The sequence below is a fragment of the Saccostrea cucullata genome, unplaced genomic scaffold (genome assembly GCF_032062105.1).
Source record: "Saccostrea cucullata isolate Sc308-1 unplaced genomic scaffold, CSIRO_AGI_Scuc_v1 ctg65, whole genome shotgun sequence".
Classification (NCBI taxonomy): Eukaryota; Metazoa; Mollusca; class Bivalvia; order Ostreida; family Ostreidae; genus Saccostrea; species Saccostrea cuccullata.
This window is the reverse complement of record NW_026938807.1, coordinates 850,227-862,880: the sequence shown is the minus strand read 5'-3', so window position 1 is coordinate 862,880 and position 12,654 is coordinate 850,227. Positions and strand designations below refer to the sequence as shown.

Below are 12,654 nucleotides of genomic sequence, written 5' to 3'. Positions count from 1 at the left end.
GGCATATAGCAAATAATTTTGTTTTTCAAAGCAAATACGAGGATGATATACTATGATGTCGAATAGTAGACATAACTCTTGAGGGTTCCTATAAAATTTTAAAAATACATGTATCTGAACTCAGTACAAATTTATTTCAACCACTTAGTAGTATAAAACAAGATGTGTTTGTGAATCACTGATGCCTCCATATGGCAACATAGCGAAGATTAAACTTTTCTTACATGCAAATTTAATATATTGGTGTCCAAACTAGGGTATTCTCACTGGAAATATAATTGTGAAATATGAAAGTACGCCAAGGTTAAAAGTTTTCATAAGTACGGAAATCTCCAAGGTCAAGGCAATTGGTATCCAATGAAAGGTCTTGCCACACAGAATACATATGTGAAGTATGGAACCTTAGTCCTAACCCTTCAAAATTTATGACCAAGGTTAAATTTTTTTAAAAAGTAGGTCAAACTCCAAGGTCAAAGTCAAAGGTTCAAATTTGGTGGTACCTAAAGAAAGGTCTTGTCACAAGGATGAATGCACTAACCCTTTAAAAGTTATGGTCAAGTTCTTGGTATCCAATGAAGGGTCATTTTACAAGGTTTACATTTGTGAAGTATGAAAGCCCTATCCCTTACCGTTCAAAAGTTATGGCTAAGGTTAAAGTTTTTTCATAAGTACGAAAATCTCCAAGGCCTAGGTCAAAAGGTCAAGGTTGTTGATATCCAATGAAAGGTTTTTTTCACAAAAATATATATGTGAAGTATAAATGTCCTGGTATCTATTGTTCAAAAGATATGGCCAAAGTAAATGTTTGGAATTTTTGTGTCAAAGTGGTTCAAACTCCTTTGGTGGTACCAAAAGCAAGGCCTTGTCACAAGGAATACACATGTGAAATATAAAAGTCATAGCTCCACTAAATCAAAAGTTATGGGCAAGGTTATAGTTTTTGTGGACAAACAGACAGCTAGACAGACAGACGGACGGACACGACAAAAACTATATACCCCCGAAACTTCGTTTACGGGGCATAAAAAATACCTGTTTTAATATTGCTGATGGTGCTGTACGAAGCAGGACAAAAATTTTGAAAGACGAAATTACAGCAACACAAAATTTTCTCATTTATTTTCCATAATTCGCATACGAAGTGTATATATTAGTGCCTTGTGATATGTTTTTATGCCCCCGTTAACGAAGTCTGTCTGTCTCTCTGTCTGGTTCTCTGTTTGTCAGCAAAAGCTTTAACCTTGCCCATAACTTTTGATTTAGTGGAGCTGTGATTTTCATATTTCACAAGTGTATTCATTGTAACAAGACCTTTCTTTGGGTACCATAAAATTTGACCTTTTGACTTGACCTTGGAGTTTGACCCACTTTTACACAAAAATTCCAAACTTTTACTTTGGCCATATCTTTTGAACAGTAGTAACCAGGACATTTATACTTCACATATGTATTCTTTGTGGCAAGCCCTTTCATTGGATACCAACAACCTTGGCCTGTAATTTTGACCTTGACCTTGGAGATTTTTATACTAGTGAAAAAACTTTAACCTTGGCCATAACTTTTGAACGCTAAGGGCTAGTGATCTCATACTTCACTTATATAATCCTTCTGAGAAGACCCTTCATTGGATACCAAGAACTTTGTCCCTTTGACCTTGACCTTAGAGTTTAACTTACTTTTAAAAAAAGAAAACCTTGACCATTCCTTTTAAAGGGTTAGTGCTTTCATACTATTCATATTTAATCCTTGTGACAAAACCTTTCATTTGATAGCAAGATCTTCGACCTTGACCTTGGAGTTTGACCTACTTTTTAAATTTTTTAAACTTTACCATATCTTTTGAAGGGTTAGGGCTAGGGCTTCCTTACTTCAAATATGTATTCTTTGTGTCAAGACCTTTCATTGGGTACCAATCACCTTGACCTTATGACCTTGACCTTGGAGATTTCCATAATTATGAAACAACTTTAACCTTGGCCTACTTTCATATTTCAAAATTATATTTCCATTGATAATATCTTACTTTGGGTACGAATATATTAATTTGCATTTAACAAAAGTTTAATATTCGCTATGTTGCCATATGGGGGCATCAGTGTTTCACAAACACATCTTGTTTTAAATTGATTATTTCAAATTAATTTAAAATGATGATTTTAACATTAAAGTTTGTAATTCCAACTATAAAGTTGGTTATGATATCTTGGCTTTCTAACTCTAAAGTTTATATTCCACCTTGAATCTTGGCCTTTTCACTTTGCATTACCAACATCGGACTTTAAAAACGGAATTAAAGTTGGACAAGTCAAGATTTATAAAAGTAAAAAAAAATAAGATTACAGTTGGATTTACCAAGATTTAAGTTGTAATAAGCAACTTGAAAGGTGAAAAACCAAGATTAAAACTTGGTTTTACCAATTTTAATATTTGAAAACCTACAACTTAAAAAAAATATTGTAGGTACTTAAACGTGTTCGTATGATTATTATTCAACAAGTTTTTCTCTTTCAATAAAATATCCGGCATTTAGATTTCTGATGCAATACTCTTAAGTTTTGACAAAAATGTAAAATTTTCTGTGACATGTCCCCCACAACTGCAAAAATGTGAGCAGCAAATTAAAAAAAAATTATAAGATTACCTTCGTCATCAGGAGAATGCTATCTGATATTAAAAATAAATAATCATATATTGGACGAAACGAGTAGTAAGCCAGCGATATGCCAGAGGACACAATAACATTTCAGAAAGTAGAACCTCAGTAAGACAGTGGGACATCATCGAAAAGAACTTGAAAAATGTGATTTTTGATGCGAGAAAAAGCCCGACTTTGAGGCTTAAGGACAGACGAGACGTTCCTTAATAATAGATAAATTTTTCTAAGAGTTTGTCATTGAAGTATTGCTACTTAAACATGTTTACTCACAAAAAATTGAGGTACCTTACCAGGCATTTCTGCAAGATACCAGGGGTAGTTTTTCTTATATAATCCTTTGGGGAAGAAAAATAATTTTCCAATTTCATATGTAAAAGTGTTCGGATTTTTAAAAGAGGTTTAAAAACTGGTTTAGAAATCAGAATGTTACTAAAATTTTGAATATTTTTCATACATTACGAAGATATACAAAACGGATTTTGAGGAACGTCTCGTCTGACCTTAAAACCAATCTTCATATGGATTCGACATATATACTATACTAGTTTTATAGTTTCCTGACTGGACAGAAATGATATACATGTAGTGTGAATAAGGTAAAAAGTGTATCAAACACTGAGTAAATCAATAAGATTTTAATTAATATTATGTAAATCATCATTTTATAACTTTCATTAAACAAAATTCTATCATAAACAAAAAATTACATGTAAGTATGTTTTTCGTTTCCTATTCTCGGGTCATTCACTTTAAGCTTTATAACATGTACATGTCTACATGTATTGAATGATTAAACATTAAACAAGAGGCCCAGGGGCCACATCGCTCACCTGAGCAAATCGGCTAGGAAAAATCACAAATCAGATCAGAACTGAAAGATTCACTGAAGGGGGGGGGGGGGCTTGAATTTTAATACTACTTGAGATTGCCTTCATATTACTACAGCATATGACTTTGCTGTTCTTGATAAAAAGATTTTTTTAAACATTTTCTTCCTATATATAACTTCATAATAATTTGAATTTGATTCCCCATGTTTCCCTCCCTACCCCAAAGGGCCATGATTTGAATAAATTTAAATCTTCAATACATTAGGATGCTTAAATGTCAATATGACTAAACATAGCTTTTCTGTTCTTGAATTTTTTCCTTTATTTTTCTGTGTAAAACTTTGATCCACCATTGTGGCCCCACCCTACCCTTGGTGGTTATGATTTGAACAAATTTAATTCTACACTAACAGAAAATGCTTCCATATAAATACTAGTATTACTAATAATGGCTTTGCTATTCTTGAGAAGATTTTTTAAATATATATTTTAATGTAAAACTTGGATCCCCCATTGTGGCCCACCCTATCCCTGGGGGTTATGATTTGACCAAACTAGAAACTACACTACCTGAGGATGATTCCACATAAATATCACTAATCATGGCTTTGAAATACTTGAGAAGACGATTTTAAAAGATTTTCCTATCTAGTCCTGTGTAGAACTTTGATCTGCCATTTTGCCCCCCCCCAATCCCCTGGGGTCATGATTTGAACAATCTTGAATCTACACTACCTGAGGATGATTTCACATGAGTTTCATCTTTCCTGGCCCAGTGGTTCTTGAGAAGAAGATTTTTAAACATTTTCCCTATATATTCCTATGTAAAACTTTGATCGGCCATTGTGGCCCCACCCTACCCCCGGGGGTCATGATTTGAACAAACTTGAATCTACACTACATGAGGATGCTTTCATATGAGTTTCATCTTTCCTGGCCCAGTGGTTCCTGAGAAGAAGATTTTTAAAGATTTTCCCTATATACTCCTATGTAAAACTTTGATCGGCCATTGTGGCCCCACCCTACCCCCGGGGGTCATGATTTGGACAAATTTTAATGTACACTACCTGAGGATGATTCCACATGAGTTTCATCTTTCCTAGCCCAGTGGTTCTTGAGAAGAAGATTTTTGAAAAATGCCATCAATTTTTCATTAATTCATAATTATCTCCCCTTGGAAAAGGGCTTGGCCCTTCATTTGAACAAACTTGAATCCCCTTTACCTAGGGATACTTTGTGGCAAGTTTGGTTGAAATTGGCCCAGTGGTTCTTGAGAAGAAGATGGAAATGTGAAAAGTTTACGCCGACGACAACGACGACGACAGATGACGGAAAAATTTTGATCAGAAAAGCTCACTTGAGCCTTCGGCTCAGGTGAGCTAAAAATTCATTGTATTAACTTCATAGTTTGATCCTTTATACGACTGTTCATTAAAATGTTCTCTCCAACAGAAGATCAAACAAGACGCTGATGAAATGATCAGCATCTGGTCCTGCTAGGAAGTTTTGAAAACCTTTCACTCTCTCAGCTACACAAGGTGTGGAGAATGTCGACTTCACACTTGTCACGGCAAGTTCATGGAGGTCATAGGTCAAGGCAAAGTGAAAAACATGGCAAGCATTTTCTGAAGAGATATTGTGTTCTAGCAAAATTAACAGAAAGTTGACTAGATTTGTTAACATGTATCGATGACCTAATACAACAGTATCCAGAATATCACACAGTAATTTGTCAGATTTATCACAGTTTGTTATGCTTCCCAGAATTCCACATGACATATCACAACCATGTAGATAATGTAGTATGTAGTTCACAGCAAATGGAGTGGTGTTAGACAGAACAACTTCCTGTTCTCTGGATTCAGAATAATGACCCTCCAACATGGCTTGGAAAAGGTCGGAACTTTTGATTAGTATTTCCCTGTTCCCTGACAGAACAGAGCTTTGAACACGGAATGAAACATCTTTGCACTGAACACTTTCATACCTGCATCCCGATCCCTCAGTCAGACCGGTGCTTTGTATGACATTGAAGGCAAGTTTGACTCCATTATTACTTGAGTCTGAGTGAGATATAAACAGGATATGTCCTACAAAACACAGGGCCTCAATCACTGCTCTCTTAGGAGGTAGACTTGTGTCACTAGTTATGTGTTTGAAGATGGCTTCCATGAAGTTCTGTTTGATGAAGTAGTATTTGGTCATTCCAGTATTCCTGAAAATAATCAAGGTACTGGTAGGCATTAAGGCATATATAACAAACTGCCAATTCATTGTCAAGAATATGTACATATTGTAGGACTCCAAAGTTGATGAAACTCCAATGTCCAATGGACTGCACAAAACTCTAATGGTTTGACATGTCAGTCAGATGGCAGATGTGCAGTCATAAAAGTCTGGGGTTTTTTTATACAGAAAAGCACAATTGTTAATAGTTCAGAAGAGTCTTACATTGGTGCCTTTCCAAAGACCAATGGTTTTAAATAGGACAAATGAATCAATATGCAATCACATATACATTAGCCCTAAATTCTGGACTGGGTGAGAGACCAACTCTAACTAATCACACAGATTAAACTCTGGTATGGCTGAGAAATCTCTCAAAAGTTTGCTAAACTAACCCTAACTCTATTCAGTCTGTTATTGTGTGAGATTTAACCTATCTTGGGTTATTGCAAGAAAAACCCTTATCAGTCAATGTGCAAGAACTAGCCCTCACCTGTAGTGTGGGTGCAAAACTAACTCAGATCTATCAAATAGTGTTAATATAACAACCATTATTTGTTGGATTTTGAAAGCCAAAGAATGAAGTTGTGACTAACACTGAATGATTGCGATATCTTTAACATATCGTTTGTATCCAGCATCATTAGATGTTATGTCAAGCCATCAGACTTTGGTAAGAACATCTGACTTTGGAGTTTTGCTCATAAATACTGTCTAAAAAAATTTCATAAGATTTTATAAGTCGATTGTTCCACAGACACCCGAAATAAATCTTAACTAGTTATGATGACGTATGCACAGACCTCAAACTAGACATGTTGTTTTTTGGAAAGTTTATGGTTGACTTACCACAGAGCAAAGAGAAGGGAGAAGATGGCAAAGTCTTTATCCTGGGGATCTGTCCTGTGGAGCCAGTGGGCCACCTCACCTCGCCCGTATGGGCCGTCCATCTGAGTGGAGACATCCTGGAGCAGAATAAGTCCTGCCCTGAATGGGAAAGATAGGCTTTCCTCCTCTGAAGATTTATCCTCAGTAGAAGCTGACTTCTTTGACTCTTTGTCAGAATTTTTTAAGTTTTCTGGACTCTTACTTGTAGATGCTAATGACCATGGATCTTCAAGGTCAAGGAAAGATAACTGTGAAGATGTGGAATCTATACTACTAGACCGGCTTCTAATCTTACTCCATTCCTGGGTTTTTAGACATTCATGTTTTGACTTTAAGAACGATTTCAGGATTTTGTCTCTGTAAGATTTTCCATAATGCCTTAAAAGTTTGTGATATATAAGTAAAGGCATGTGAATTTGTAACAAGGAATTCAAACAGAGTGGATTTCCAATAATTCGACACAGGGTCCTAGCCATTCTTTTCTCTGGTTTGTCAACTAATGCTAAGTAATCCAGACAGCAGCAGATTGTCTCTAGATTAACTAAGTGTTTACTTGGATTGTACATCTGTGAAATCCTCGACAAAATGATCATAATGTGCTGCTCTGTACTGGAGGCCTCTTGTCTTCTTCTCTTTGCTGTAACCGGACTTGTCACACCAGTTTTTGTCCTTTTTGTTGTTGGCTCAACTTCTTCATCTTCTGACATGTCCGCAGCTTCCCGCTTATTTCTGAATAAACTGATTCTGGGAATGTTCACTTGCTCACTTGTTCCACTTTCTTTTAGCTTCCCTTCTTTACATTTCTCAGTAGTGTCAGTGTTTTCTTCATCCTCAGATTCTGAGTATACATCTGGTCCTAAAAAAGACTCTTCTTCTTCTTTCTCCGGAGAATATCCCCCTGGACTAGAGGAGTCAGTTTTGTAAGATATACTACAAACAAAGGGGTAATTTGGATCACTATTTACTGATGAGGAGCCCCCACAACTAGGGCTAGATGGGGGACTGTAGTCAGAAGCAGGGGACAGACTCGGTGAGTAAAATGACACGGTACTGAGGGGACTCAATGAAGCCGGGGAGGATGAGGGGGTCTCTGTATACTCAAAGGTTTCCTTACACCTGGCCCCTGACTGATATTCCTCCAGGTTCCAGTCGGATCTGGGTTCATATGTAGGACTGTCAATGCTGAAAACGTTTTTGTTTGAACCTGTGTCTTTTTCATGACTGTCAGATTCCTGACTCTGGGCCAAATGTACATAGAATCTTTCAAACATGCCAGGTTCAAAAGTTGTGTTAGGAGAGGTAGATTCCTCCTCCATGAAATAATCATACAAACAAACTGTTGTGGACTCAAATTCTGCCACTCTCTGTAGGTGAAGGATGAGAATAGAAACTAGATCATTTTCCAACAGCACGTTGAGACCAGCCTCATCAAAAACAAAACACTGCAGGGCACTGATGATTCTGTCGTGAATTTTATGGTAATCTTTGTTCTTTAGTGTTTCACATAAGATTTTAAGGCCACCTAGATTCCTCACCTTCACTCTATTGACTGACTCCTTACAGCACAAACACACTATATTTAAGACAGTCAACTGTACAGACAGATCAGTGACTTGATGGAACATTTCAATGAATGATTGTAAACCCCCTGTTGATCCGAATTCCGGCCTGATGTTGGAGATTTGATTGAGTTTGCAGAGCAGTGAAAATGTTGAATTGTCACCCTTGTCATCAAGCCTGGACACAATGACCTTGAAAGCCCCGGATCTGATTAGTTGTGTCGCAAATTCACAGGAGGGTCTGAAAGGGAAAACAATATCAAAAACTTTTGTATTTAAAATGTGTGACAAACAAGACTGACAATTATAAATATTCATTTTTACGGTTAAGGATCAAATTATAAGTAAATATGTCAAAAAATCTTTCATCTGTTAGGTTTGTATTCAGAAATCCATTCCTTAAATCTCTATTCACGTGCTTTTCCAAATGAGCTATCAGGCTATTGGCAACCAAACCTGTCTGACCATCACAAAACAAAACAGACTTGTATCCTATTTCACATATCTAATAAAATGCCTCTATTTGACACTATATCAGCAGCCATCAGCACCATGTACATTTTTCTCTGCATAATATTAGTCCTCATTCATATTTGATAACTGTGCAGTATACTGTGAAATCATAAATTTTCTTGAGGGTTTAATTTTTGTTGTTTTTGAAGTATGAATAGACCCATAAATTCATGTCTATCATGAAATGTAAAAGTGTAGATCAGTTAATTTTCGCAACACCTTATTTTCGCAAGATAGTCATTGACTCTTTATGTGCAAGACAAAATTTTCACGAATTGTGGTCATTTCTCTATATATTCATACAGAATTCTATTATACGCGAGAATGAAATTTTCGCCGTCTCACGTAATTGCGCTAAAATAAAGTTCTTGTGAATAAAAAGTGATTTACAGTAGGTTAATACATAAATACTCAATAATTTCAATTCACTATCAAATTCAAATTCCAACAAACCATGAGTATTCCTCAAACCACAAAAATCTGACCCCAAGAAAATATGTGATTTTACAGAAGTCCTCTGTCAACATTGGTAATTAAACTACAGTCACCTATCATCAATCAGTACTGGTAACCCAATAATTAAGCTCACAGTACTGTATCATCAATCAGTATTAGTAACCCACCTATTAAGTGCATATTCCTTTATCATCTATCAGTATTAGTAAACTCACCTATTAAGTGCATAGTCCTCTATCATCTATCAGTATTAGTAACCCACCTATTAGGGGTGGGTATCGCTAAAAATTTCGTATTGCGATATATCACGATAATATCATGATATTTTTACAAGCAGTTTTTACAATGATTTTTAATGAATAGCCATTATTTTTCTTAAAAATATGCTAGACAAACAAAATTTCACATTTTTGAAATTTTTATGTAAATAAAACTCATACTCGATAGAACCATTTTTACTTTCAAAAGCGTGTTTTTACATAATTAGCTTTTTTAAAATATAAATGAGATAGCCAAATGCCATTTTATCGAATAATTATAAAATTACATTGTCTCATCCTGCAAAGAGGTGGAACTAAAATTTCACATTTTTGAAATTTTTAACCAATGTAAATAAAATGTAGCTAATCCAAACTAAGCTTGAAATGGTTCTAAGATGTCATTCTTTTCACCTTTTACAGCATTTTTTATACTTTCTTTAATTGTAATTTGAAAGATTGAACAAATAAATGAATAATTTCTGAACTTTATAAAATGTACCTAAAGACCGGTATTTAGGTCTCGGTATCACGATACGTATCACTCAACAAAAAAAAGGGATATACCAGTATACCGATAAAACCGCACATCCCTACCACCTATTATTGTCAAATCCAATAGTGTCAACACTCAAGGCAATGCTATTTCGGCCACAGTGTAATACTTTCGAACGAGATTTGCGATAAGTGCATAGTCCTTTATCATCTATCAGTATTAGTCACCAACATATTAAGTGCACAGTCCTCTATCTTCTACCAGTACATGTATTAGTAACCCACCTATTAAGTGCATAGTTCTTTATCATCTATCAGTATTAGTAACCCACCTATTAAGTGCATAGTCCTCTATCACCTCACACACCTCCTTCCTAACAGAAGCATCAGCACATTCAATCAGTTTACACACTTGATACACTGCATTGTGTGACAAAATTCTATCTTTCTGGTGTTGTGTTTTCCCCAGTAATCTGTAAAATGTACAGCCATAAAAAAGTTATACATTATACCTATACATTTTTAAAGATATATTTTCATAATTATAACATTTTTTTTTATCCAAAAAGCTGTATTAGACAAAGTTGACGGAAGCAGTTCATTGGATCAAAACAAAACACAATATATTGAGTTTGATCTGGTGACCTGAATCTGTCAATGAGACATGATACAGCTCTTTAGATAAAGTTACTGTTATAATGATAAATTTATTTTATATCCCCTATTATATTCTGAATATGATAAAAGAGAACTTTTAGGATCATTTAATTATACAATTTTTATCTATTTAACAAAACATTTTTTTACTTTTGATAAGCAAGAAAAAATGTCACGTTTACTGTGTACTTTGTCGTCAGTTTCAGATAGGGGTGATATGGATTTATAAAACTACAGTGTGGTGATCCAGAGAGTCAGATTACACCATAACTTAATTGCAATCAACAGGAAAATATACACAGATGCGTATGTAAGGAAACAGATGAACTTGGTTTTTCAACAGGAAAATATACACAGATGCGTATGTATGATCTTGGTTTTTCTCCCCTACCTGATGGCCCTGCAGTATGTTTGTTGGTGGTGAACATTCTCAGTAGTTTCCATTCTGGTAACAAGTGTCTCAATGAAGTCTGTCCTATGAATGTTCTCACAAAGACCAGGATGCTTAGCCAGATTGGCCAAAGTTCTACAACTCCTGTTCTGTATACTTTCATGTTCACATTCACAAAAGAAAAGCACTGCCAAAACATTCAATGAAACAATTATATACATCATATATACATGTATGTAGAAAAAGATATTTAAATTTACAGTACTCTATGCAGAATAAGTAATAATCTGAGGTCTAATAGCATAGTAATTTCATAATCTATTTCATACCAAGGGATTCCAGTCCATACATATGCTTGTAAACCTGAAAATATAAAATAGAATGGATAAATTATAAAGCATCAGACCTGGTTTAGCACAACCTCTTGATTGAGCTATTTTGCTTAAATTTTCTACATTTCTGTAAATGTTAATTTGATCACTTCAATTTTATATCTTGAGTAATATAGCTTTTAAAGTAAAACTTGTTTGGTACGAACATGGATATCATATAATCTCTATCAATGGCTCCTGCCCCTATAAGCGCCCTTGAGTCTTTTTCAATTGTCAGGAAATAAGGGCCCCCTGTACAGTGATTAAAAACATCTAGAATCATATCTAAGTCCATCATAATTTGAAAAAATTGAAAATGAAACTTGGTTATTAGGTAACTTGTATGTAAAGCTTCTGTGCAAGTGGCAGATTTTTAGAGTGACCTAATCATTATGCATTTCTGAAAGTGAAAGTTACCTATAAATTTTGTTCTCCTTGTTTATTCTCTAATTTCTTGGTGGAAAATGAATCATTTAGTGTAATTTGGGTAGATCATCTTAACTTGAAGGAAAGTCAGACAATCTTTTGGTGGGTCTTTGAGTTTATTTTTTTCTTCAAAGATATCTTGCAATTAAAATATGATATTAAATATTAATATGAGAATACGTAAATAAGCGCCCACTTCTCACAATTTTCAAAGCGCCCAGGGCAGTTGATCTAGATTATACTGTATTGTGAATTCACTGATATAGCAAAGTTATGTTGGATCCCCAGCTATATAAATTTAATGAATTCCACATATGGATATAACACATTATGAGACTTTGATTATCATAACCGAGTTCTACTGTAATGATAGATAGTTTTATTATTTTATTTATATACCTTTTCCCCTTAATAATTGTGGAGTAATTGTTTACAACTTTGTATTGTTCTAAATAAAATATTATTTATCAAATCAAATACATCTGTCCTTCATAGCCTTTCACACACGAAAGTATGGTAAAATTTGTATTCAAGGACAATAACAATGTTTGATAATGTAATGGCCATTTCCCTAAGAAATAGAAAAAAATAAATAAAAAATAAATCAAATATTACTTCATCACGACATTCCTGCAAATTACATAAGTCTCCAAGAATGCTAAATAAGAGATCTATCGTTTTCCGACGACGGTCTGACAAGTTTTTCACTTCTACCGATTCCAAGAGTTGAAAGAAAACTGGTACTATTCTGCACTGTATCAGCAACAAATGGTTATGCCTGTCGTTTGCACGTTTCTTTAAAACAATCAGAGAGTTGTAAGCCGTCTGTTCTTCTGTTGACAAACAGGTTTTCATTAGCTTTTCAAATTCCTTTTTCGTTGCCATCGTCCTTTTTTTTTGCCATCCATCACTTTCCAATCTTCTTCCGG

At 34.8% G+C, this 12,654-nt stretch overlaps 1 protein-coding gene across 1 annotated transcript; it reads right to left on the bottom strand.

Annotated features, from left to right (window-relative positions):
* Positions 1–4,872: 4,872 nt before the first annotated feature.
* LOC134251443 (uncharacterized) lies at positions 4,873–12,654 on the bottom strand. The gene is made up of 6 exons (XM_062733863.1): positions 12,341–12,654; positions 11,258–11,291; positions 10,929–11,115; positions 10,213–10,353; positions 6,562–8,400; positions 4,873–5,701 (listed from the first exon to the last, which is right to left on the bottom strand). Exons 1-6 carry the CDS (start codon positions 12,608–12,610, stop codon positions 4,918–4,920), a joined length of 3,255 nt encoding a protein of 1,084 aa, XP_062589847.1. The 5' UTR covers positions 12,611–12,654; the 3' UTR covers positions 4,873–4,917.